Genomic DNA, 24,382 nt, shown 5'->3' on the forward strand with positions numbered 1-24,382 from the left:
GCAAGGGGAACCAGAGACTGAGACTCCTGACCGTACAGAGGTTGTGCATCCTGAGGGCCCTGCATCAACAGTTACGCAGGAGAATGTTAGTGTGGACCCCAATCCCAGAGTTTCTGAAAGTACTCGCCTGGAACCGGCCAGTACTGGACTGTCCGTTTGTACTGATCCGCTAATGCAGCAGGCATTACAAAAGCTGATGGAGACTGACCTGGACAAGTACCTGCAGTACATGCGTGAGGAACGCCAATCTGCAGAACGCAAGGCTGCTGCTGCTGCTGCAGAACGCCACGCGGAGAGGGATGCCGCTGAGCGGGAACGCCAACGACAGCATGAGCTAAACATGGCAAAAGTGCAACAGGCCAGCCGGAGTTCACCGGCCAGCCTCCCTGCTGAAGGAGCTGCACCACCCGTAAGTGCAAAGTTTAAATTTGCTAATATTGAAAAAGACACAGACATTGACTTGTTTTTGCGGTCTTTTGAAAAAGCATGCCGTCAGTATCGTCTGTCCCAAGACCAGTGGGCCAGACATCTGACACCTTTGCTGCGCTACAAAGCGCTTGATGCCTTCGCAGAATTGCCTGCGGAGAAGGATAATGATTATGCTGCTATAAAAGACGCTATCATTACTAAGTACCAGCTGACGCCAGAAGCCTATCGGAAAAAGTTCAGGGCCTGGCAGAAAAAGTCTTCTGATTCGTACCGAGATGTGGTCAGCAGCTTGCTCACCACACTCCGCCAGTGGACACTAGGCCTCACCAAAGGGTCTTATGATGTCCTGGAGGACTTGATAGTCCTGGAACAATTTCTGAACATTTGCCCTGCTGATGTACGCCAGTTTGTGCTAGAACGCAGGCCGGCTTCAGCAACTGTCGCTGCAGACCTTGCTGAGACTTTTGCAACTACCCGGGTGGCTGATACCCACAGAACTGTCCCATCCAGCTGGAGAGGAGGTCAGCCCAATACCTCGGCAGACCCTCCTGCCCCTGTGAGCCGTCCGCCACAGAGGCCACCCAGCGCAGCTGCTGCACCCAGGCCTGCAGCGCCTGGAGAGGTCACCTGTCACTACTGCCGCCAGCCCGGACACATGAAATTCGACTGTCCGGAGCGGAGACAGATACCACCAGCACCTGGATCATCTGCATCACCTGCACCTCACCCACAGCAGAGGCAACCCGCCAGCGAACCACAGCCTGGATCATCAGATTTTGTCCTGTTTGCCCGCGGACAGGAAATCCGCGACCGAACCGACCAGCAGCAACTTGTTAGAGTGAACGGCAAAGTTGTCACCGGATTTCGAGACACCGGAGCTGACATCACGTTAGTTCACTCACATCTTGTGCCAAAGGAGAGCATCAGCTCCAGCCGATCCCTTGCCCTTACTGGAGTAGAGGGCACCCTTTTCCACATAGCCCACGCAAAAGTGAAGCTGGATTGGGGAGTGGGAGGAGTCCAAGAACGGGTTGTTGGGGTTATGAAGGATCTCCCAGTCCCTGTGTTGCTAGGGACTGATTTGGGCAAGCTTGTGTCCTACTATGAACCTGCCACGACCGCCTTGTCGCTCACGGAAGGAGACGGACTCTCCACCCACCACCAGGTACTTTATACACTTGGGGGAGCACCAGGGGGAGGTGGGTTGAATGTGCCCAGTTCAAGGGTACCAGGTTCAATAGTGCCTGCTTCAAAGGCACCTGAGTTTGATGTACAAACTGTCTGTTGTGATGATGCTGTAGCTGTACCTGAGTTTACTGTACAACCTATCTGTAATGAAAAAATGTCTATACCTGTCAATGTCATTACTGCATGCAATGATGATTTGAGTAATGTCCGTCTGTGCCATTCTGACAGTGTACCTGTGCTAGCAGTACCGCGCAGCTGCACTGCTCAGAACCCGAGCTCAGAACAGGTGGAGGGGGTTCCGGCCTCCTCCCCCTCCTCTGACCGCAGGGATGAGACCTTTCAGCCGCTGGCCTCGTGTGACATGAGCCAGTTGGCTGAAACTGACAGCGCCATATTCTCAGCCGCACTACAAAGTGACCCAAGCCTGGAGGTGCTCAGGCAGCAAGCCGCTGAGCCCCTCGCAGACGGGGCCGCTTTCAAGGTGTACTGGGAAGGTGGGAGACTGTACAGTGAGTCTGTACAGCCCCCTACAGGTAGATCCCACGCGGATACCAAGTGGCTTGTGGTCCCGAGTGCGTTCAGGGGACATGTGCTGAAATCCGCACATGGTAATCCTCTGACAGGGCACTCGGGTGTCCGCAAGACACTCGCCGGTATTCGGAACCAGTTTTATTGGCCCCGGATGAACAGGGATGTAGCAAACTACTGCAGGGCATGTGCCGTCTGTCAGGAGCTGGGAAGGTCCAGGGATTCCCGCGGGGTTCCCTTAGGTCCACAGCCACTCAGCAGGGGAACCCTGCGTGGGCTGGCTGTTGACCTAACCAACCCACTGCCCGTTGTCAGCAGTCCCGGCAGACACCACGTCCGACTGCAGTGGCGCGAACGCCCTGTCCAGAACGGTCCAGGTTGGGTCAACCCTGAGGGTAGCAGACCGCGACCGGTCCAGGGGAACCGAGCCACAGGCTCCAATAGGTTTTCCCGCCGTACCGGCAACTCGAGGCCCGTCAGCCAGGTTAGCGGCGCCGCGGATGAGTGGCTAAGCCACGGACAAGGGGGAGGGCTGTCACGGACGATTGCGGGGACGCAGGCGCGTCCTGGAACCGCCCGTGAAGAAAAGAACGATCGCACTCGATTCCTGCATCGATTGCGCCTCAGATCAATAAAACCAAGATCTGATGTGCAGTATCCCTCTGCTTAGGAACAGCTGGGAAATCTGTCTTAGCTGAAATGACAGCCTGGGGGGAAGGTGTTAATTAGCTTGGACATATTCCCTGTGGAAGGCACAATTTCCCTTTTGGCTCTGGGAACCAGGTGACACTTAGCTGATCTCATGGAGATGTTAATTAACCAAAGGATGCCTAGGTGCAGCCAAGCAGGCTACGAATCCACGGGAGGTCTTGACACTCTGTTCTCTGCTAAAGATCAAAGGAAAGTCAGCTGTTAGCAGCTAGAACATCCTGAATAAACCTGAGTCTCATGGCATAATCCATAACTTCCCAGATCTGTCATATTTCTGGGGTTCCTGAGATGGCAGCTTCGCCAAACATGGGGGAAGTGTAGCATGAGCCCCGGTGCTGGTTCTGAGGAAGTTTCAGAACATTCTGAGGTAAGGACTGCCAGTTAGGCAGTTTGGAAATGCCCTGATGATACCACAGGGGTCCCACCCCTCATGTCTGGTATCAGGGCACTGGGTAAATCGAGACAGACCTGAAAATGTTAATAAATCTGCCCTGACCTGTACGGTTCTGTGAGATAGAGCCCATATATGGGTAGATATGATTTCTAGCCCCAGTACAAGGGGAGGGCTCATCTCATCTTTGAAGGGGGTGTATGGCTCCCCGCCCTCACTCCCTCCTACTGAAGCAGGGGCATAAGAATGGCTGAGGACCCAAACTCAGTGTCCTCCACACTGAACCATCTTGCACTCATCAGATGCCAGCTTGAGGATATGCTGGCATCCACCTGGTCTGAACTCTGAACTCTGGACTTTGAAACCAAGAACTTTATGATTCTTCCCACAATAAGGACATCTTTCCAGGAACTAAGTATTTTTCTCCCTTCTTTTATTTTTCATACTGGCTATTACTGTTTTAATAATTGTTGATTTTCATAATTGTCTGTATATATTAATTATTTATATTGCGTGAATAAACGACTTTCCCCAAGTCATTCACTGTTTCGCTACCCTGCTTATCAGCACACACAGAAATGATCCCGGGTCTCTGAAGATACGCTACTGTTTGTTTGTTGTTGGCTAGACAGAATATCGTGTGTTTAACCGTTTTATTCGCAGGATTAGTCAGTCAGTTAGTGGGCCCCACGGTCCCATAGTAACCGCGGTGGTGGCAGTTTACTCTGAACCAGTAGGTGACGTTGTAATTACCCGTGTCTCACAGGCTCCCTTCTGAGTTGTCTGCGGCTAATTCTTAACGGTTCCTGCGCATTGACTGCGACCAGAGTTCGCACGATCTGTGCGCTGGCACCGTTTAGAAGGCTAAGTGCGGTCAGCCACGAGGGCTCCAGTGACAATGCATAACTACACCGATCATTAGATTACATGTACATTATGTGGCCTGCTTTCATAGACCCATACGGATGTGACACTTAACAACCCAGACAAAATGTTATGATGGTTTGCAGTTCTTTTTTACAACCTTGGGCTATGCGACTTCTAAATTAACATTGCTGTAATTATTTTTTAATCTACGTCCCTTATTAATGTATTGCACAACTCTGCAAAATCCTGACATATTATGCATTTTTTTTTCACGTCTGGCTCCATTAACAAATTTTACCCATGAACCATTAAAGGGGCACTATGGCGAAAAATTGTAAAATTTAAAATATGTGCAAACACAGACAAATAAGAAGTACGTTTTTTCCAGAGTAAAAGGAGCCAGAAATTACTTTTCTCCTATAATGCTGTCACTTACAGTAGATAGTAGAAATCTGACAGAAGTGACAGGTGTTGGACTAGTCCATCTCTTCATAGGGGATTCTCAGCAAGGCTTTTATTCTTTATAAAGATATTCCCTAAAAAGGATTTAAACAATGATGCTGGCCAGCTTCCCTTCTTGCTACACAGTTTTTTGGCAGTTAGATGGAGCTACTGCCATTCACTAAGTGCTTTTGAAAATAAATAAATCCCTAAGAATCCCCCATGAAGAGATGGACTAGTCCAAAACCTGTCGCTTCTGTCAGATTTCTACTACCTACTGTCAGGGCCCGTTTCCACTGCAGCTGCACGCATCTGCGAGACGCGTGGCGGCACTTCCGGATCTGCAGCTACACTGACGAATCCCATGAGCCGTGCCATGCATGGCTATGCGAGTCGCACAGATTCGGATGGAAAAGCCTGCCGAATCACTATCGTAAGTGATTCGGCCGGCGGCTCCATTACTCCCTATGGCAGAGTTTCCCCGCGCGATTTGCCTGCGGGGAAACTCTGCGGATTCGGCCCGGTTTCCGCGCTAGTGGAAACAGGCCCTAAGTGACAACAACATAGGAGAAAAGTAATTTATGCCTCTTTTTACTCTGGAAAAATGTACTTCTTATTTGTATATGTTTGCACATATTTTAAATTGTACAATTTTTCACCATAGTGCCCCTTTAAGGAAGAACTTCTGTTTTCATAAAATAAATGCTCCTCTTCATACTTTTTCACACCTTCTGTTTTAGTAAGACTTAAAACTTGTTTGCTCAGTTGTCATGTGGGTTTAAAAGCCATAGTTCAGGTTTGTTTCTTTATGTATGTTGTGCAAAGTTTGCAAAGCTACCTTTCTGTGCCTATTTCAAAAGCTGCTGCTGCTTGAGGAAACAACTATCTGTGATCTAAACTCCTCCCAAAGCACCCCCCATCCCATTATCACCTACAGAAAAGAAGGGAGCACTTAGCACAAAGTTGACACTGTTCACCTCCTCTTGGACGCCATTGGAAGGGGAGGGGGGGGGGGTGCTGTCCCGGGACAGATGATGACACTATTGGGGAATGGGGAAGCAACCTCTGTCTTCCTTTCATCTCCATACTTGTAATATAGATGGTCTAAGGTGCAAATAATTCCAAGTTGATGTATATCTTTATAATAATTTTATGGAAATGTTTGGAGATTGAACAAATAGATGCTGTTGCTGAGGCATTTATTTGGTTCGTTTTCAAGCTGCATATATTTCCATAAAATTAGCTAAAAGTCTTGCTTAAACTCACAAATCTGAGAGTCAGAGATCTTTGCACCAGGAAATTTCCCTGAAACGGCAGCAATAAATGTGAAAACTGATTAATGGCATAGTCCCAATTCCCTTTTACTAGCAATGGAAAATCTGAGAACGTTAACTAGGCTTTTGTCCTTAAAACTTCAATGCAAAAAAATCTAATTTGAAGGAAGGTACCCTGAAGGAGGGTACAGGAGACACTACTTTCCTTAATATTGAGGGTATTTCTTGGTAACTAATATTAAGGGGCACCTGTAACGTAAGGAAGAAGTGACAGTGCGGACAACCAGCACACCAGTGCAGTTTAGGTGGGGGATTTGACTCAGCTATAATGATTCCTGAGCAAAGCCAGACTGAATGCTCAGCCGGAGATTTTATCAGGGCGGATTAGAAGCAGGCTGAGCAGTGAAGAATGAAACAGAGAGCAGGGTAGGTGTTTTCTCTAATGTTCCCACTGATATATATAGTAAAATACGTGAGAGTGCTTCGTCTCTGGTTCACTTTAAGCAGCTTACAAACTCACATGCAGGAGAAATTTTATAGAGGATCATAAATTATACAAATAAATCAGAATACCATTTAAAGGAACCATTAAGGTGAAGAATATTGAAAGTATTGACTTCCTTTGATGCAGAAGACATTTTATTTATTGTACAGTATTTATCAAGTGCCAACATATTACGCAGCGCTATACATATGCAGATTAGCGTCTCAGATTCAGCACTGACTCATTGACTACAAGTGTGAGTGAATTCACTAAAGACAGTATATTAATTTTACAATCACACAATTTTGGTTTTTGAAAAGGTTAAAGATATTATCCTCCATATTCATCTAACTCCAAGTTTATTTTAAAATGTAGTGCATGAAAGATCGGTATTTAAATCTTAAACCTTAAGAATGCTGATAGTGATACCTGATGTGTGACTTACTTATTTTATAATTGGATCACTAGTAATCCCTGAGGCTAATTTCACACCAGGACGTTGCGTAAGAGGGGGCGTTAAGGTCGCATAACGTCCCCCTAACGGAACGCCTGGTGGTGCTGGATCTGGACGTCAGAGTGAGCCGCGTTGTGCAGCTCACTCTGGCGTCAGTGATGCCGTGATGCGCACTCTTGTGCGCATGCGGCATCACGTGGTCCCGCCGGCCAATCGCCGCACATAGCGGACGCTCCAGGAAGTAAACACTGCACGTCACAACAAGCAGTGCATATTAATTAGCCATGTGCCTGGCCGCTCTCCGCTCCTCCACAAGATTACTGAGCATGTGCAAGCAGTCTAACGCGGCTAAAGTACTGCATGCAGTACGTTGTCTTGTGACGCAGCGTTACAACGTGGGCACTGTGAACAGCCCCATTGATTTTTCATTACTGTGCGGTGGGCTGCGTTACAGGCTGCTCTAACGTGTGCCTGTAACGTCCCACTGTGAAACCAGCCTGAGTATCCAAGTATCAATCCCTGAGTAGCAATTTAAAGTACACCTGATATGACTCAAAATTTTGTAATACACTTTAACCCCCTCCGAAATGCCTACCGCCAATTGGCGTTGGGAGGGTGGCAGCCCCAGGAGGACTGCGTAACGCCAATTGGCGTCAAGTCCTGGGGTGGGGTTTTGCAGGCGATTGCGCACGCCGATGCGTGCACATCTCTGCTTGAATGATGGAGCTCCGCTCCATCATCAGTCTCCCAGCGGCAATCGCCGATAGGAGACTGTTAGACGGCGAAACCGCCTTCTATTTACATTGTACAGCGCTGCGATCTACGAGTGACACGGCTGTCCCCTGGAGAGGCTCAGGAGCAATCGGCTCTCATAGGCTGATGCCTATGACAGCCGATCAATAGAAAGCACCAATTAGCAAAAACTACTCTGGTCACTAGGGGGGTGTAAGCCCATGGTCCTTAAGTGGTTAAGCAGAAATAGCGCAAGTAGCCTCCTGTTGACAGGCAGCCTATTGGGCTATTCAAAGTGCGGGGACCACGTTCTTTAAAGTTACTGGACCTGAAAAGGCTCAGGGCAGGATGTGTGGAACGCCTGTTATTGGCAATTAGCAAGAGTAAGTTACTAGCACTCGCTATGCGGCACCACCCGCAGCGTAGTGTGCGCTACTGTGACTGAGTGTACGTGGCCACTAGCGCACATAGTGTGCAGGCTCTTACATTTAAAGAGACACTGAAGCGAAAAAAAAAATATGATATAGTGAATTGGTTGTGTACTATGAATAATTACTAGAAGATTAGCAGCAAAGAAAATATTCTCATACTTTTATTTTCAGGTATATAGTGTTTTTTCTAACATTGCATCATTCTATAATATGTGCAGATTACACAACACTCAGCATTCAAAATGAGTCTTTCAGAGCAGTCTGTGAAGTAATGACCTCTCCTCTAGCAGAGAAAAAGTAAACAGTTCACTTACAGTTGAGATAATAAAAGTCAGATAACAGCCCTCTCCACGACTAATGCTGGATACACACCATGCGTTTCCGCGTTCGATGCGGCCGTCGATATGTGTCGATTCGATTATTTCCGACATGTCCGATTGAAGCTTCGATGGATCGTTAGGTCGATTTGCCATACTTTACATGGCATTCGACCTAAAAATCATCGAAATTCGTTCGGAAATGTTCGGAAATAATCAAATCGACGCGTATTGACGGCCGCGTGCGACGCGGAAACTCATGGTGTGTATCCAGCATAAGACTTAGTCGGAGAGCTTAATGGCCTGTTTGCATAGAGATAACAACTGGAGTTTCTCAACTCTTCCTGTACTGGAAACAATTAGACTGATGTATTTGATCTTAATGTTTTATTTCTTAGCTGTACTACACATACAAATCATAATATCATAATTTTTTTTCCGCTTCAGTGTCTCTTTAAGGCACACTGATTGAAGGAGGTTACTCTCACTATTTTTGTTAGTGAATCAACCCCATCATGCGCAAAAGGAGGAGAGCTTTTTTGGCTGATGTGTAACTAGCTTCCAGCGGACCCACAAATGGGGCAAAGGGGAGAAATGAAGGGGTGACCGGCATAACCATAGCGCGTGAGTATCAGGACTCCGTAATGAACATATTGACATGTTTATATTACTACATTTTAGGTTAGTTCAGGCGCCCTTTAAAAACATCCAGTCCAGATTTGCTGGGTCACTTATGGGATGCTGATTGGGAATCCTCAGGAATAACATAAGATGATTTATTATATTTCATCCTAAGTGTTGCATATATTCTCTCTTTTAGTTATTTATGGATCATACTTTGACTACCATCTTGAATGGAACAAACATATTGATAGTGGGAATTTACTGGCAATTACATTTGAAGAACTGAAAGAGGTGAGTGGTTGTTAAGCTTTCATCTGGAATCAGAATCAGAATCATTTTATTTGACCAAATACATTTGCACTTACAAGGAATTTGACTTGCAGTTGCTTACCGGACCCAAACAATATGATACGACAGACAGACACTATACATATTACAAGGCAAGGATTGTGTAGGAGTTAAAATCAGAAATGGATAAATATAAAACGGGGAACTAGGCAATGTAGCAATTTTTGCCCACCGCAGATGGTTACCTTGCTTTTTTAACTAAGATTTGGTGGGGTTAGCAACTTAGCATCCGCCAGGCCCCTAGACTCTCTCCAGGCACTAGGCAACTGCCTAGGTTTGCCTTGTGGATGATCAGGACAGGCTCTGGTTAAAATTGTGGAAAACCGGATGAGAATCATTCATTTTTTTTAGTTCTAGTTCTGTACTGTAATGCTGTCTAATCCTAGCAGACTAGGCTTCAGAGCTACTGCCTGAGGTAAGAAACTGTTGCTGTGCTGTGAAGTTTTTGTTAAAACTAATCATTATCTGCCTCCTGGAGGCACAAGTTGGAAGATGGAGTGGGCAGGGTCATCAGTAGAGTAGTCAGAGGCAATCTTAGTCACTTTCTTTATGAACCTGATAGTGTAAAGTTCCTGCAGAGAAGATAAGCTGCAGCCAATGATTCTTTCTGCTGATCGGACGATGTGCTGTAGTCTCCCCTTGTCCCACACGAAGCATGAGTCAAATCAGTTATTGAAAATGTGACAATGGATTTGATGATTGCATTATAAAAGTGCACCATTTTTTTCTGTGGTAGGCCCATCTTTTTCAGCTGCCGTAGGTGGTACATTCTCTGTTGGGCTTTCTTGATCGTGACAACAGTGCTGCTTTGCCATTTTAGGCTGTTTGAGGCAATGGACCCAAGGAAATTGAACAACTCAACTTAGGTCACAGCGGCTAGAGGGAGTTCTCTTCATGGCATTAAGGACATTGAGTTCCAAGTTGATGCTGCTGCACCAGGAAGAAAGCGGTCTCACTGCATATCCATATGCAGACTCATCCCGGTTTTGTATGAGACCAACTCTGTTGTGTCATCCGCAAATTTCGGAACCTGTGGATCTGTAGAGATGCAGTCGTTGTACAGTGAATAAAGCAGAGGGAACCCCCCCCCCCCCCACACACACACACACACACACACACACACAGGCTCAATTGCTGCCTGTCAGAGAGTTTCAGATGCATTTTCTCAACCTAACCTGTTGTCTTCTCTGCTATCAGTCAAAAAATGGTTATCCATATGCATATTGGCCCAGTTATATCTAGTTGGAAGAGCTTGCTGTGTTTAACAGCGATGGCATTGTGGTGTTGTTGATGAATGCAGAACTGAAGTCCACAACCAAAATGCTGCCATATGTTCCTGGAGTTTCCTGATGCTGCAGTATGAGGTGCAGACACATGTTAACAGCATCACCTGCAGACCTTTTGCTGCAGAGTCCAGCAGGGATCTGTGATGGATGTTTAATTTCTTAGTGTTTTGTTTTTTGAAAACAGTTTCTTTACCTTTAGTTTACATGTTGATAGAGGGTGTGAGTCCAGGGGAAGTACTGTATTTTTTGGACTATAAGACGCACCTTTTCTCCCTCAAAAGTTCCTGACTTGTGAACGCCTGCCAATACAAACCTCCAACCCGCCGCAATGTCGGGAACTTCCTGTACTTTGCCCATGCACAGGAGGACATGGGGGGACACAAAGGGGCATAGAGGACACAAGGGGACACAAAGGGGCATAGAGGAGGACAAAAGGGGGACTCAAAGGGGCATAGAGGAGGACACAAGGAGGACGCATGGGGACACAGGAGGACAAAGGGGGGACAGTGGAGGAGACAGGGTGAGACAAGAGGTACAAGGGGGCATGAGGTACAAAGAAGGCATAATCCGTAAGATGCCTCTTCACAATGGAATCACCAGGCTTAGTATATATATTTTTTCCCCTGTTGTTTGTCCTCTAAACCTAGTTGCGTCTTATGGTCAGGACCGTTTTATAGTCCCAAAAAAATAGTAGTTATGGCAAATTCTATATCTGCATTTAAAGGGGTCGGGAAGGATTTTTTTAGGGCTAATTGGCCCAAGCCTTGTTAAAGCTTTTCTCCTTTTCTTGGATCAACTAGGATATGGGGGGGGGGGGGGGGGGTAGCTCAAAAGCTGTGAAGAAGAAATGTACAATGAACTTCCTTTTAAAACGTTTTAACAAAGGTGGAGATTTTGTATAAAATTCTGGCTTGTTTATGTTCACTAAAACAGCATTTTTTTAAATTTAATTACTCACTAAAGGACTTTCCAACGAAGGTGAAAAAAATATGTGAATTTTATGGATTAACTCTAACGGAGGAGCAGATAAAGCTGGTGCAGGAAAAAACGACTTTTGCATTTATGAAGGAGAAATCCGCCACCACACATGGAAGTATGGGAGATGTTTTCTTCAGAAAAGGTACGTGATAAAGGGGTAGAAAGGAGTTATGTTTTTCACTATGAAAACAAATATTCATATGGGCTACAATATATAAAATTAAGAAAAGAATTCATGTGTATATTCATTATAGAGATACACTTTCTATTTTTTCATGTATTGCACGACCCACTTATCCCTTAGGGGTAAAATACTCTCCTACAAATTTTGGTATATTAAAATTCAAGGGAAAAGTGGGCAGTTGCCCAGGACCCCAGAGTCATCCGAAGGGCCCCCAGATCTACCCTTCAAGTTAATAGTGGCCCCCTGGGGCTGCTGCAGAGTACTTGCAGCAAAGAGCACTCACCTTTCCGACTGGTGCACTCCATGCCACCAGGTCATGGCGATGAGGCACCTGTGGGGATAGAGATAGAAGGACACAGGAAGAAGCTTGCCACCTGGCCAGGTGCGTGTGCTCCACAGCTATTTCTCTGCAGCAAAACATGGCCCCGGGGACCACTTTTAGCTTGGGTGCAGACCTGGAGAGCCCATCAGCCAGCCCTGGGGCCCTAAGGGCCAATAGTATTTAGGGGGTAGGGAACAAAAGGGCTACCTTATGCAACAGTCTCTGGGGGAGGCTGATTTAATCAAAGGAAACCTAAACCCCTGCAGCCGCCCTGTGCCCGTGCCATCAATCAATGTGGTTTAGTGTGGTTTTTCAGCGAATGGCCAATCGATGGCCAATGCTCCAGCGCAGCCCTGGCCATGCAGGTCCTCGATCACGCTCCCATGCACAGGCGCAGTACAAGATTTTCTCCTACTGTACCTGCAAAGGATGCTCCTGGCCATGGACACATGATTGTTTTCTTGTTATGTCTCATATGTCCTTTTGGTAATTGGGGTCTTATTTTTCCTTCAAGGATAGGGTCCCCCTCCTGGTAGAACATGTACATTTGGCTCTGCCCACACTATATTATAACCAAGCCCATTTTATAGAAGTGCTGGAAGTGTGGTAGGGATGTGGCTTAGTGTCCCTTTTTCCTGGCTCCAAAAGTTGGGAGGTATGAAAAAATGTTTTGAATTGCTGAAAGAGTGATGGATGAGCCCTTTTCCACTGAAAGTCGCTATCAGCATCGCAAACATGTAGCGATCATGATTTGCCTTTTTACTGTTCACTCACTATACAATAGGGCCACAGAGCTCCTTGCTCCACAATGGCAATCAGCAGCGTCAAGCACCCCTTAGCATTGCTGTCTATGCAAACAGGCTCTCAATGCTGTTTATTTAGGGTAAAAACAATTTTGACTGCCCAGTATTTAATGTGTTTATTTTTTGCAGGTGAAGTTGGGGATTGGAAGAGCCTTTTTACTGAAGAACAGAGCAAAGAGGTGGATGTAAAGTTCGAAAAGTATCTTGCTGGAACAAAACTGGGAGAGATGATAAACTGTGCAAAATACTGCACATATAAATGAACTTTAATGTAGCAATGTGTGATCTACAAATGCAGTAATTTGATCCCATTTTCATGTTTAGTGTCTTAAAGAGGAACTCCAGTGAGAATAATGTAATAAAAAAAGTGCTTCATTTTTACAATAATTATGTATAAATGATTTAGTCAGTGTTTGCCCATTGTAAAATATTTTAAATCCCTGATTTACATTCTGACATTTATTACATGGTGACATTTTTACTGTTGGCAGGTGATGTAGTTGCTGCATGTTTTTTTGGCAGTTAGCCAAAAACAGCTATTTCCCACAATAGCTGCCACACATGTGTAGCATGTGACCATGGGCTGCTGCACCCTCACGCAGTGAAAGGAAATACTCTGGCCACCGTTGTTTAAAGGGGTTCTTTCGCGAAAAAAGTAGACAGTTAAAAAATGTGACAGATGACAGGTTTTGGGCCAGTCCATCTTTTTAAGGGGGATTCTCAGGGCTTTCTTTGTTTTCAACAGCATTTCCTAAACAACAGTTTAACTGCCAAAATAGGAAGATACCAGCCGGCCTCCCTAATCACTTGCACACTATTATGTCAGTTAAATTTTGCAACTGTTGTTCAGGAAATGCTGTTGAAAACAAAGAAAGCCCTGAGAATCCCCCTTAAAAAGATGGACTGGCCCAAAACCTGTCATCTGTCACATTTTTGAACTGCCTAATTTTTTCGCGAAAGAACCCCTTTAACAGTTTTGGGGGCTAGTATATGTATATCTATAGATATATTTGTAAAACAAAAGAAACAATCGAGAGCCCAATATGGTGCCATAAGTTAATAAGAGTATGTGTAGATATACTCACAAACACGGGTTACCGCACAGGCAACCACTGTATTCTGCCAAAACTTGCTATTTGTCTTTTTTCATCATATGCTGTCTGTCACTACAGGTCACCCACTAGCTGCCACTTACTAGATGTTACTACTCATCATCCACTATATTTCACTGCTTGTCACCCACTTGCTGTGACTTATTATATTCTATCTGCACTACTCATCGCTTCTCTTCTACTATAAATTATTTAATGTGACTCACGATACCTAGGTAATGCACCGGCTACCCAGGTACCATGCATTATGCTACTTGCGCTACCTCAATGTCAGAAGTACTGGTAAAATTGACATAAAATTGCTGTGCACTCCCAATTTTTGGTGAATGCACCCTCTTGCCACTTATTAGTTGTCATTATTTGCTATATCTCACTGTCACTACTCCTTAACTACTATCAGACAAACACTACTCATTACGACTTAGCTGTAACAACTTAGCATCCACTTAATGCTGCTGCTCATCATTACCTGTCACTGTAACTCACTGGTAGTTACTAGAGATAGCCCGAACATCAGATTTTGGGTTCGCGCGAACTGGGCAACCGCCATAGACTTCAATAGGCAGGCAAATTTTAAAACATACAGTGACTATTTCTGGCCACAAAAATGATGGGAAACTTGTTTCAAGGGGTCTAACACCTGGAGCGGGGCATGGAAGGGGATACTTGCCAAAAGTCCCTCGGAAAATTACGTATTTGATGCAGAGTAGGGTTATAATCCCTAAAGGGCAGAAATCACATTACATTCCTAAATTGGTGGCATAAAGTGCTTTAAAGCATCGTGTGTGTGTATTCATCGATCAGGTAGTGTAATTAGTGTACTGCTTCACACAGAGACCAAACTCACTGTTTAACGCACTGCAAACAGCTGCAAAGGATTGTCATCAGTTGACACTTTCAGGACATAAATGTCAGTCCTCTCTGTGGCAATGTTTGTGTATTGTAGGGTAGTAGTGTAGGGCTAACAGTTCCGACAAGCCAGCTGTCAGACGCCAGACATTGGCTTCTTCCGCTCAAACACTTCCTTAACGGACACCTGGCTGTGAGCAGAGGAGCAGGAATTGCTCAAGGTGAGAGGCGGAGTGGAGGAGGGTGGCTGTGAAGGTGCAAGGGCAGCAGAGGATAAAGCAACTGAAGATGCTGGACCAGGAGGAGGAAGAGGAGGCGGAGGGTGGCTTTGCATTTGTGTGCTGCTTTTCCTCATGTGCTCATCCCATTGGTATTAGTGATGGGAGATCATGTGCCTTCATAAGGCAGTGGTCCCTAGGTGGGTGTTGCATTTTCCATGACTCAGTTTTCGCTGACAGAGATTGCAGATGGCATCGCTGCAATCTGAGGCAGAGACACAAAAAATGCCACACTGGTGAGCTCTGGAATAGAAATTCTTTTGGTGGCAGCAGCAGGCGTTGAAGGGCGTGTTTCCTGGCTGACCCTAGGTAGCGATACATGCCATCAGGCACTGCCACGAGCTGTTTGTGACGAGCCCCCCCCCCCCCCCCTCTGCTGCTTACAGCAACTTGTCTCCTCCTCTTTGGCTCCCCCTCTGAACTGTCCCACTGTTTACCTCGTCTTCCGGAATCCCATGTGCATCCATGCCATGATCAACATCATCACCATTCACAGCTTCGCTTGTATCAGACACCTCCAAAACTGCACCAACAGGTAGTTCATCATCATCCTCACACCTTACATCCATGTGTATAGTGCCGCCTAACTGAGACATATGAGGTGGTGTAACGTCCTTACTGCCTTCATCTTGTACCAATAATGCTCGTGCATCGGTAAATTCCCCACAAACATGTGTGAATAACTCCTGCGACATCTAAAGGGAAGCGGCTGTGGTGCTAGTAGTAGTGGTGGTGGCTGCCGGCTGAGTTGTAAGTAGTTGTGGGGTGCCCGAATCAGAGCAGGAGGAGGAAGATATGTCACGGATCTGTGCGGAAGCTGAGGAAGATGAGGTGTTCTGTGTTAACTAGTGAAATACATCCTCAGAATTTTGGGGGTTGAGGGTACGTGCCCTATCTGAACACTGTGCATTGGCCAAGGGCCACATGAAATCACACCAGCACGACCTCGAAAAAACCTGCAGGGTGGCCTGCCTCTGCCTATTGGGGGTATGCAATAGCCTATAGTACAATCCTATAGTAAACTAAGCACTGCTTATTATAGACATTGTGCTGGCTTGTAATAAATAGAAGAGGATACTTTTGAACTACAAGGCCCAGCAACTGACTGTGGCCTGTATGCAGTGTGTTACCCAATACCCATACAGACAGATATCCTATAGTACCTTCATTTACAAATACAGTTGCAAGCTAAGCACTGCTTATGATACACAGTGTGCTGGCTTGTAATAGATAGAATAGGATGTTAGAACTACAAGGCCCAGCAAATGGTTGTGGCCTGTATGTAGCGTGTCACCCACACAGACAGGTATTCTATAGTAGATAAAACAGAGAAACCGAGAGCCCAATATAGTGTAGTATGTATTGGATCAGGGAGAATTAGTGTGGAGTAAGTATTATACTTACAAACATGGGTTACCGTTTAGGCAACCACTATATAGGCAGGTGGGGAGATTAGACCTGTCCCCACTCAGGATTAAGATGTCGCTCTCTGAAGAAGGAAAGGAGGGTTTGTCACCCTTCCAACCACCAAGGGTGGATATCTTGACAAGTAGATGTACAGAGGCGCCAAAAGGATAAAATATGCTAAAATGTTTAAAATATTCGGGTGGCGGCAGTGGACCGGCCACTCAGAAATAGACTCGATGCTGTCGCTTAAGATAAAGACACACAGAGGCGCTATTCGTGACCTTAAGACTGTACTGTGTACTCCTATCTGTTTATTGCCTGAGGAAGCGGGAATATACCCGTGAAACGCGTTGCGGTTCTGTTCATGGAGTATGTAAATAAATTGTCTTTATCTTAAGCGACAGTATCGAGTCTATTTCTGAGTGGCCGGTCCACCGCCGCCACCCGAATATTTTAAACATTTTAGCATATTTTATCCTTTTGGCGCCTCTGTACATCTACTTGTCAAGGTATTCTATAGTATGTTCCATCACAAATACAGTACAGTTGCAAGCTAAGCACAGCTTATGATAGGCAGTGTGCTGGCTTGTAGTAAATAGAAGAGGATATTAGAACTACAAGGCCCAGCAACGACTGTGGCCTGTATGCAGTGTCTCACACACGCACCAAAAAAAAAACCCCCACAACAGAACAATATGAGCCCTCAAGGGGGGGTGCATTCAGCAATAAAGAACAGCCTAGCTAACTGTCCCTGTCTCTCTGCAGCAATCTCTCCCTTCCTCTCACTATAGCAGCAGACAGAGACTGAGAACATAGACAGCGCTGCTGTGTTTTTCTAGGGGGGTCCTTGGGGGAGTGCAGCCTGATTGGCTGCCATGTGTCTGCTGACTGTGGCGTAGGGGGTCAAAGTTTAGCCCAATGACGAGGTATAAGGGGTGGGTCGAACGCGATATGTGTCCGCGATGCAAAAAGCTGAATTTCACCGGGAACTATCTGCCCGCGAACTGTTCGGACCATCTCCAGTGGTTGCTAATCCTTATTCAATATATCCCATTGCTTCTTACTTATTGGTTGTCATCTTTCAATTCTCTTTGTCCACTAGCTGGTACTGGCTGTCACTAGGGATGACCAATAAGATGCATATTGTTCATACAGGATTATGCAAATTCTGCAGCTAATGTATGTAGCTTGAAAACAGACCAATCAAATGCCACCTTTCTAGGATTTGACTGCTCCATTTTCAAGCCACATACATTTGCATACAAAATTTGCATTATCCTGCAAGAATAACAAAAGCTCTTCAATGAACATTGCAACCAGTAGTGGAAATGTAAAGGTAACAGATTTGGGCTCACCTCACCTCAGTCAGCCACGCATGTTTACGTTTTCACATCCCACTGATGCTGTATGATACAAATGATAGGAGAGCAGCCAATAGACTGCCTCCAGGGCAGGTGGTAATGCTTTGCTTCTATTCTCTGCAAAACAGGGTGGGTAGGATAAATGAATGGCAAACTTTATGGCCAATAAGGAGGATGATAGTGTGTGCTCTAATCCTCTCCTAAAGACTGTAAAGTAAATCTGGCACCAGTCCTCCACTGTGTCAAAGTAAGCCTGCATAAAAAGACATCATATAGTGTAATACTGTCACACTTGAGTACAGATTCTCCCCCGTACTACAACACACACATGGTTGTGAAGCATTGCAAAGCGTGTTCTGTGTGTAAATAAACACAGTGCCAAAGCCCTAGCAGGTGCGGGGCTCACCCGATGTCTGCAAAGTAAGGAAAAGTCAACAGGTACTCCTCACTCTCTTGTATTGAAATTTGAAACTTTCTTTCTTTGTTTCTTAGTTGCAAGTGGTGTTCTCAAGTGAGTATAGTTGCAGGTGGTTTTCTCAAGTGGTGAGAACGCTTGAGGTGCTGCTACCCTCCTCAGAGGACTAAAGCTCCCTCCAGGCACTCACAGTGGCCTGCATAGGAAGCCTGTTGATTTACAGGATGTGCTCATCCCATTGGTGTTAGTGATGGGAGATCATGTGCCTTCATAAGGCAGTGGTCCCTAGGTGGGTGTTGCATTTTCCATGACTCAGTTTTCGTTGACAGGGATTGCAGATGGCATCGCTGCAAACTGAGGCAGAGACACAAAAAAATGCCACACTGGTGAGCTCTGGAATAGAAATTCTTTTGGTGGCAGCAGCAGGCGTTGAAGGGCGTGTTTCCTGGCTGACCCTAGGTAGCGATACATGCCATCAAACACTGCCACGAGCTGTTTGTGACGAGCCTCCCCCCCCCCCCTGCTGCTTACAGCAACTTGTCTCCTCCTCTTTGGCTCCCCCTCTGAACTGTCCCACTGTTTACCTCGTCTTCTGGAATCCCATGTGCATCCATGCCATGATCATCATCATCACCATTCACAGCTTTGCTTGTATCAGACACCTCCAAAACTGCACCAACAACAGGTAGTTCATCATCATCCTCACACCTTACATCCATGTGTATAGTGCGGACTGCGGCCTAACTGAGACATATGAGGTGGTGTAACGTCCTTAGTGCCTTCATCTTGTACCAATAATGCTCGTGCATCGGTAAATTCCCCACAAACATGTGTGAATAACTCCTGCGACATCTAAAGTGAAGCTGCTGTGGTGCTAGTAGTAGTGGTGGTGGTGGTGGCTGCCGGCTGAGTTGTAAGTAGTTGTGGGGTTCCCGAATCAGAGCGGGAGGAGGAAGATATGTCACGGATCTGTGCGGAAGCTGAGGAAGATGAGGTGTTCTGTGTTAACTAGTCAACTACATCCTCAGAATTTTGGGGGTTGAGGGTACGTGCCCTATCTGAACACTGTGCATTGGTCAAGGGCCACATGAAATCACACCAGCACGACCTCGAAAAAACCTGCAGGGTAGCCTGCCTCTGCCTATTGGGGGTATGCAGTAGCTTATAGTACAATCCTATAGTACGTTCAATTACAAATACAGTTGCAAACTAAGCACTGCTTATTATAGACAGTGTGCTGGCTTGTAATAGATAGAAGAGGATACTTTTGAACTACAAGGCCCAGCAACTGACTGTGGCCTGTATGCAGTGTGTTACCCATACAGACAGATATCCTATAGTACGTTCAATCACAAATACAGTTGCAAGCTAAGCACTGCTTATGATACACAGTGTGCTGGCTTGTAATAGATAGAATAGGATGTTAGAACTACAAGGCCCAGCAAATGGCTGTGGCCTGTATGTAGCGTGTCACCCACACAGACTGGTATTCTATAGTATGTTCCATCACAAATACAGTACAGTTGCAAGCTAAGCACAGCTTATGATAGGCAGTGTGCTGGCTTGTAGTAAATAGAAGAGGATATTAGAACTACAAGGCCCAGCAAATGACTGTGGCCTGTATGCAGTGTCTCACACACGCACCAAAAAAAAAACCCACAACAGAACAATATGAGCCCTCAAAGGGGGGGTGCATTCAGCAATAAAGAACAGCCTAGCTAACTGTCCCTGTCTCTCTGCAGCAATCTCTCCCTTCCTCTCACTATAGCAGCAGACAGAGACTGAGAACATGGACAGCGCTGCTGTGTTTTTCTAGGGGGGGGGGGTCCTTGGGGGAGTGCAGCCTAATTGGCTGCCATGTGTCTGCTGACTGTGGCGTAGGGGGTCAAAGTTTAGCCCAATGACGAGGTATAAGGGGTGGGTCGAACACGATATGTGTCCGCGATGCAAAAAAGCTGAATTTCACCGGGAACTATCTGCCCGCGAACTGTTCGGACCATCTCCAGTGGTTGCTAATCCTTATTCAATATATCCCATTGCTCCTTACTTATTGGTTGTCATCTTTCACTTCTCTTTGTCCACTAGCTGGTACTGACTGTCACTAGGGATGACCAATAAGATGCATATTGTTCATACAGGATTATGCAAATTCTGTAGCTAATGTATGCAGCTTGAAAACAGACCAATCAAATGCCACCTTTCTAGGATTTGACTGGTCCATTTTCAAGCTGCATATATTTGCATACAAAATTTGCATTATCCTGCAAGAATAACAAAAGCTCTTCAATGAACATTGCAACCAGTAGTGGGAAATGTAAAGGTAACAGATTTGGGCTCACCTCAGTCAGCCACGCATGGTTACGTTTTCACATCCCACTGATGCTGTATGATACAAATGATAGGAGAGCAGCTAATAGACTGCCTCCAGGGCAGGTGGTAATGCTTTGCTTCTATTCTCTTCAAAACAGGGTGGGTAGGGCAAATGAATGGCAAACTTTATGGCCAATAAGGAGGATGATAGTGTGTTCTCTAATGATGTAGCTGGAAGTATGGCGGTTATGCTGTTTAAAGTGGATCGAGATAAACTTTTGCTCATTGCATAATTGTTTTCCTTTCATATAGTTTATAGGGCATTGCTCAAGCCAAATACTTATTTTGTTTTGTTTTAATACTCTATGTCACGATTGTGGAACTTTCCCCGTGATCAGCGCACAACGCGTGCGCTGACACGGCGGAGATCCTCCACAAGCGTAAAATTTGCAGGAACCCAGCAAAAGGTGCTACGCACCTGTAGAGGGAAATTCCTGTCGGCAGATGGCGCTGGGGAGTGCAGAGGAACCAATCCTCTGTACCTCCACAAGTGCCAGACAGGAATTGTACGAAGCGCAGACCGCAATCGCAAGAGAGGCGATTGCGAATGAGATTGAGCAAAAGGGATAGGTTGTATGTGTGTGCGCCAATCCAGTCGCCACTCCGCGACCGCGCACACACAACAGCAGATACGAAATAGGAACGCGATCGCGAGAGGTGCGATCGCGAGACGTGACACAAGGCAGAACAGAATAGAATACGAGGGTAGCAAAGGCACAGCAAATACAATAAGGAGATACGGAAAATAACAACCGCTAGCTAACCGCGAACACCGCACTCATTCGCAACAGTGCACGCGGTTATGCGCGATCTCCACGTGATAAGCACAATAGAGACAAGCACGCCTAACTAACCATAAACAGACAAACATGAAACAGGGGACGCGAGCGCTTGCTTAACGGTTACCACACCGAGCCTGTAGCAAGCGCAGCGGACAAGACAGACACACGAAAAACAAGAACTAGGCAGGAAGGATCCACCGCTCTTCCGCCAGAGCAAGTGTGATCCAAGCAGGAACATAGATCAGAAAGATCCACAGCCGCTAACGCTAGCGGCTAGTGCGATCTCAGCAAGACAGAACGATTCGCTATCAACCGCCGTTGGTGACAGCGCAATCGCGACCGACAAGACAGAACAGAAGGATCCCCAGCGCTCGCACAAAGTAGCTAGGGCGATCCCAGGAAACAGAACAGAAGAGATAGCTGGTAGCAACCGCTGCACCAGCTATACTCCAAGAACATAGATCAGAACCATTTCCTGTCAACCACCATAGGGACAGGACAATGGCAAACAGGCAAGACAAGACAGAACAGGCAATACAGATAATACAACCTGACTGGGCTAGAAGGGGAGCCTAAAGCAACCCCCGGGAATTAACTATACTAGATAGCAATGGCTGACACTCCAGCAGTGTCCATCAGGAACTGAGCAAGGAAGGAAAATGACCAGCAAAGCATTCTGGGAAACATAAAGCTCTTATAGTGCCAGTCATCAAAGAAGGCAGGTAGGGGATTTGCATAACGAATGTATGCAAATTCCCCAGCAAGAGAACAGAACAGAAACTTGCAATGAAAAGACAGGTCTCTGTTCCAGAGACCTGCAGCCCACAGACTAGAGGAATGGACAAACAGCTGTCTGCCTGTGCAGCCAGCTGAGCGGATCATCACACTCTAATTCCTTATAAACTAAACAAGCCACGCCCACAGCTTTTCAGAGAGCCTTGGCACTCAGTCCCAGGTAGCAAGGACTTATGGGAGCTCAGTCTGGGAAGGAGGAGGAGGAGGTTACTAGCCACAGATTTCAGAGGCAGAGGGGAGGAGGGTGGAGGAGGGGGGAGTGAAATTTTCCACAGGCTGAGGGCTGGAGATGCTATCAGCTTGCCTCAGTGTAGTGTGACAAACAGAACATGGCTGCCCTCATTGTATCACAGCAATAAATAAGCATAAACTTTTGAAGCTGTTTGCAGCTAGATTTGCTGTGTAAACTAAATCTAAACTTTAGATAAGATATATAAACAAGTTACTTGTTATAGTTACTTTTTTCCTCTCTGATCCGCTCCTAAAGACAGTAAAGTAAATCTGGCACCAGTCCTCCACTGTGTCAAAGTAAGCCTGCATAAAAAGACATCATATAGTGTAATACTGTCACACTTGAGTACAGATTCTCCCCCGTACTACAACACACACATGGTTGTGAAGCATTGCAAAGCGTGTTCTGTGTGTAAATAAACACAGTGCCAAAGCCCTAGCAGGTGCGGGGCTCACCGGATGCCTGCAAAGTAGGGAAAAGTCAACAGGTACTCCTCACTCTCTTGTATTGAAATTTGAAACTTTCTTTGTTTCTTAGTTGCAAGTGGTGTTCTCAAGTGAGTATAGTTGCAGGTGGTTTTCTCAAGTGGTGAGAACGCTTGAGGTGCTGCTACCCTCCTACAAGAATTTGCCCACCTCTGCAGACAATCCCCCTTTGAATATCACCTTTTTTTCAGTTTGGCAATGCCCAAATTCGAAACAGCCATATTTGGGCATTGAGTTGAGTCAGTTCATTGACACGAATCATTTAACTTGTTAACGACCACGTCACACTGATGGGCGTGAACACGGCGGCAGCCCCAGGACCGCCTAACGCCAATTGGCATCAAGTCCTGAGGTGGGGTTTTACAGGAGATTGCGCTCGCCAATGCGCGTGCATCTCCGCTTGAATGATGCAGCTCCGATCCGTCATCAGTCTCCCAGCGTTGATTGCCGCTAGGAGACTGTTATATTTACTGTGTACAGTGCTTCGATCTACGGGAAGGCAGGAGAGCAATCGGCTCTCATAGGCTGATGGCTGGCAGGGGAAGGGAGGGTTACAAAAATAGAAAACAATAGTAATATTTATTAAAAAGTAAAACACATAAATATTTGGAAAAAACAAAAAAACAACAAACAAACACTCCAGATGTGATCAGAGCCCACCAACAGAGAGCTCTGTTGGTGGGCAGAAAAGGAGGTGGGGAATAACTTGTGTGCTGAGTTGTACGGCCCTGCAGCGAGGCCTTAAAGCGGTGTTGTCACCATAAAAATCAAATTTCAACAGCAACTGGTCTGAGTGTATTAAGTGATAAAGATGCTAATCCTGCATTCAAAACTTGCAAAACTTTTTCTGCTGTTATGGTTTGGAGTTATGACATACTTTAGAAGCACTGGCCCTAGTGTCAAACAGTGCCAACGAGTTGAATGCTGGGAGTTCTTTTTATCTATAATATATTCCTCCTCTTCTATTTATTTCCCTGCCTAGGTGCTTATCAGAAACTCCCTCTGATCACTTGTGTTTACAAGCAAGGCTGAGGTGACTCAGTGATTGGATGTGTAAACAAAAAAAGACAGTGAAGTTGCTAGTATACACCTCAGTGGGAGTCTCTGAAGACTCTGGGAGGAGGGCAGCTAATGAATACACAATGAGCAAAGAAGGGAGGGGGGGGAGCACAAGAGTCAGGGAGGATATGATGTCAGCATTAGCTTGGCAAAATGGCCACTGCCTAGAATAGGATTTTCTGCTTTTCCTTTGTAAGGTTCACAGGATTCATTACTTGGATGGCACAATACATCTGTTATGTAAGTAGAAGTAGTATTTATCTACTTATATACGTGTTTTTTATTTCTAGGTTAGCATGGGTGTCACTTGTTCTTTAAGGCTGCAGTGGCCTAATTAGTGAACAATAGTCTGGTCACTAGGGGGGTGTAAGCCCACTGTACTCAAGTGGTTAAGAAGAACTATTCAAACTCTTTGATGAATAATTATTTGGTATAGAAAGTGGAG

General features: G+C 45.9%; 1 protein-coding gene across 1 annotated transcript in view; it reads left to right on the top strand.

Annotated features, from left to right (window-relative positions):
* The window catches only part of LOC137504052 (sulfotransferase 6B1-like), a 57,284-nt gene extending 44,105 nt beyond the window's left edge, over window positions 1–13,179 (top strand). Inside the window, exons 5-7 of the mRNA XM_068231976.1 lie at window positions 9,068–9,162; window positions 11,469–11,625; window positions 12,922–13,179. Of these exons, the coding sequence (XP_068088077.1) occupies window positions 9,068–9,162; window positions 11,469–11,625; window positions 12,922–13,055 (386 nt within the window). The 3' untranslated portion in view covers window positions 13,056–13,179. The remainder of the gene's footprint in view (window positions 1–9,067; window positions 9,163–11,468; window positions 11,626–12,921) is intronic.
* Window positions 13,180–24,382: the final 11,203 nt, after the last annotated feature.

The sequence above is a fragment of the Hyperolius riggenbachi genome, chromosome 4 (assembly GCF_040937935.1).
Source record: "Hyperolius riggenbachi isolate aHypRig1 chromosome 4, aHypRig1.pri, whole genome shotgun sequence".
NCBI lineage: Eukaryota > Metazoa > Chordata > Amphibia > Anura > Hyperoliidae > Hyperolius > Hyperolius riggenbachi.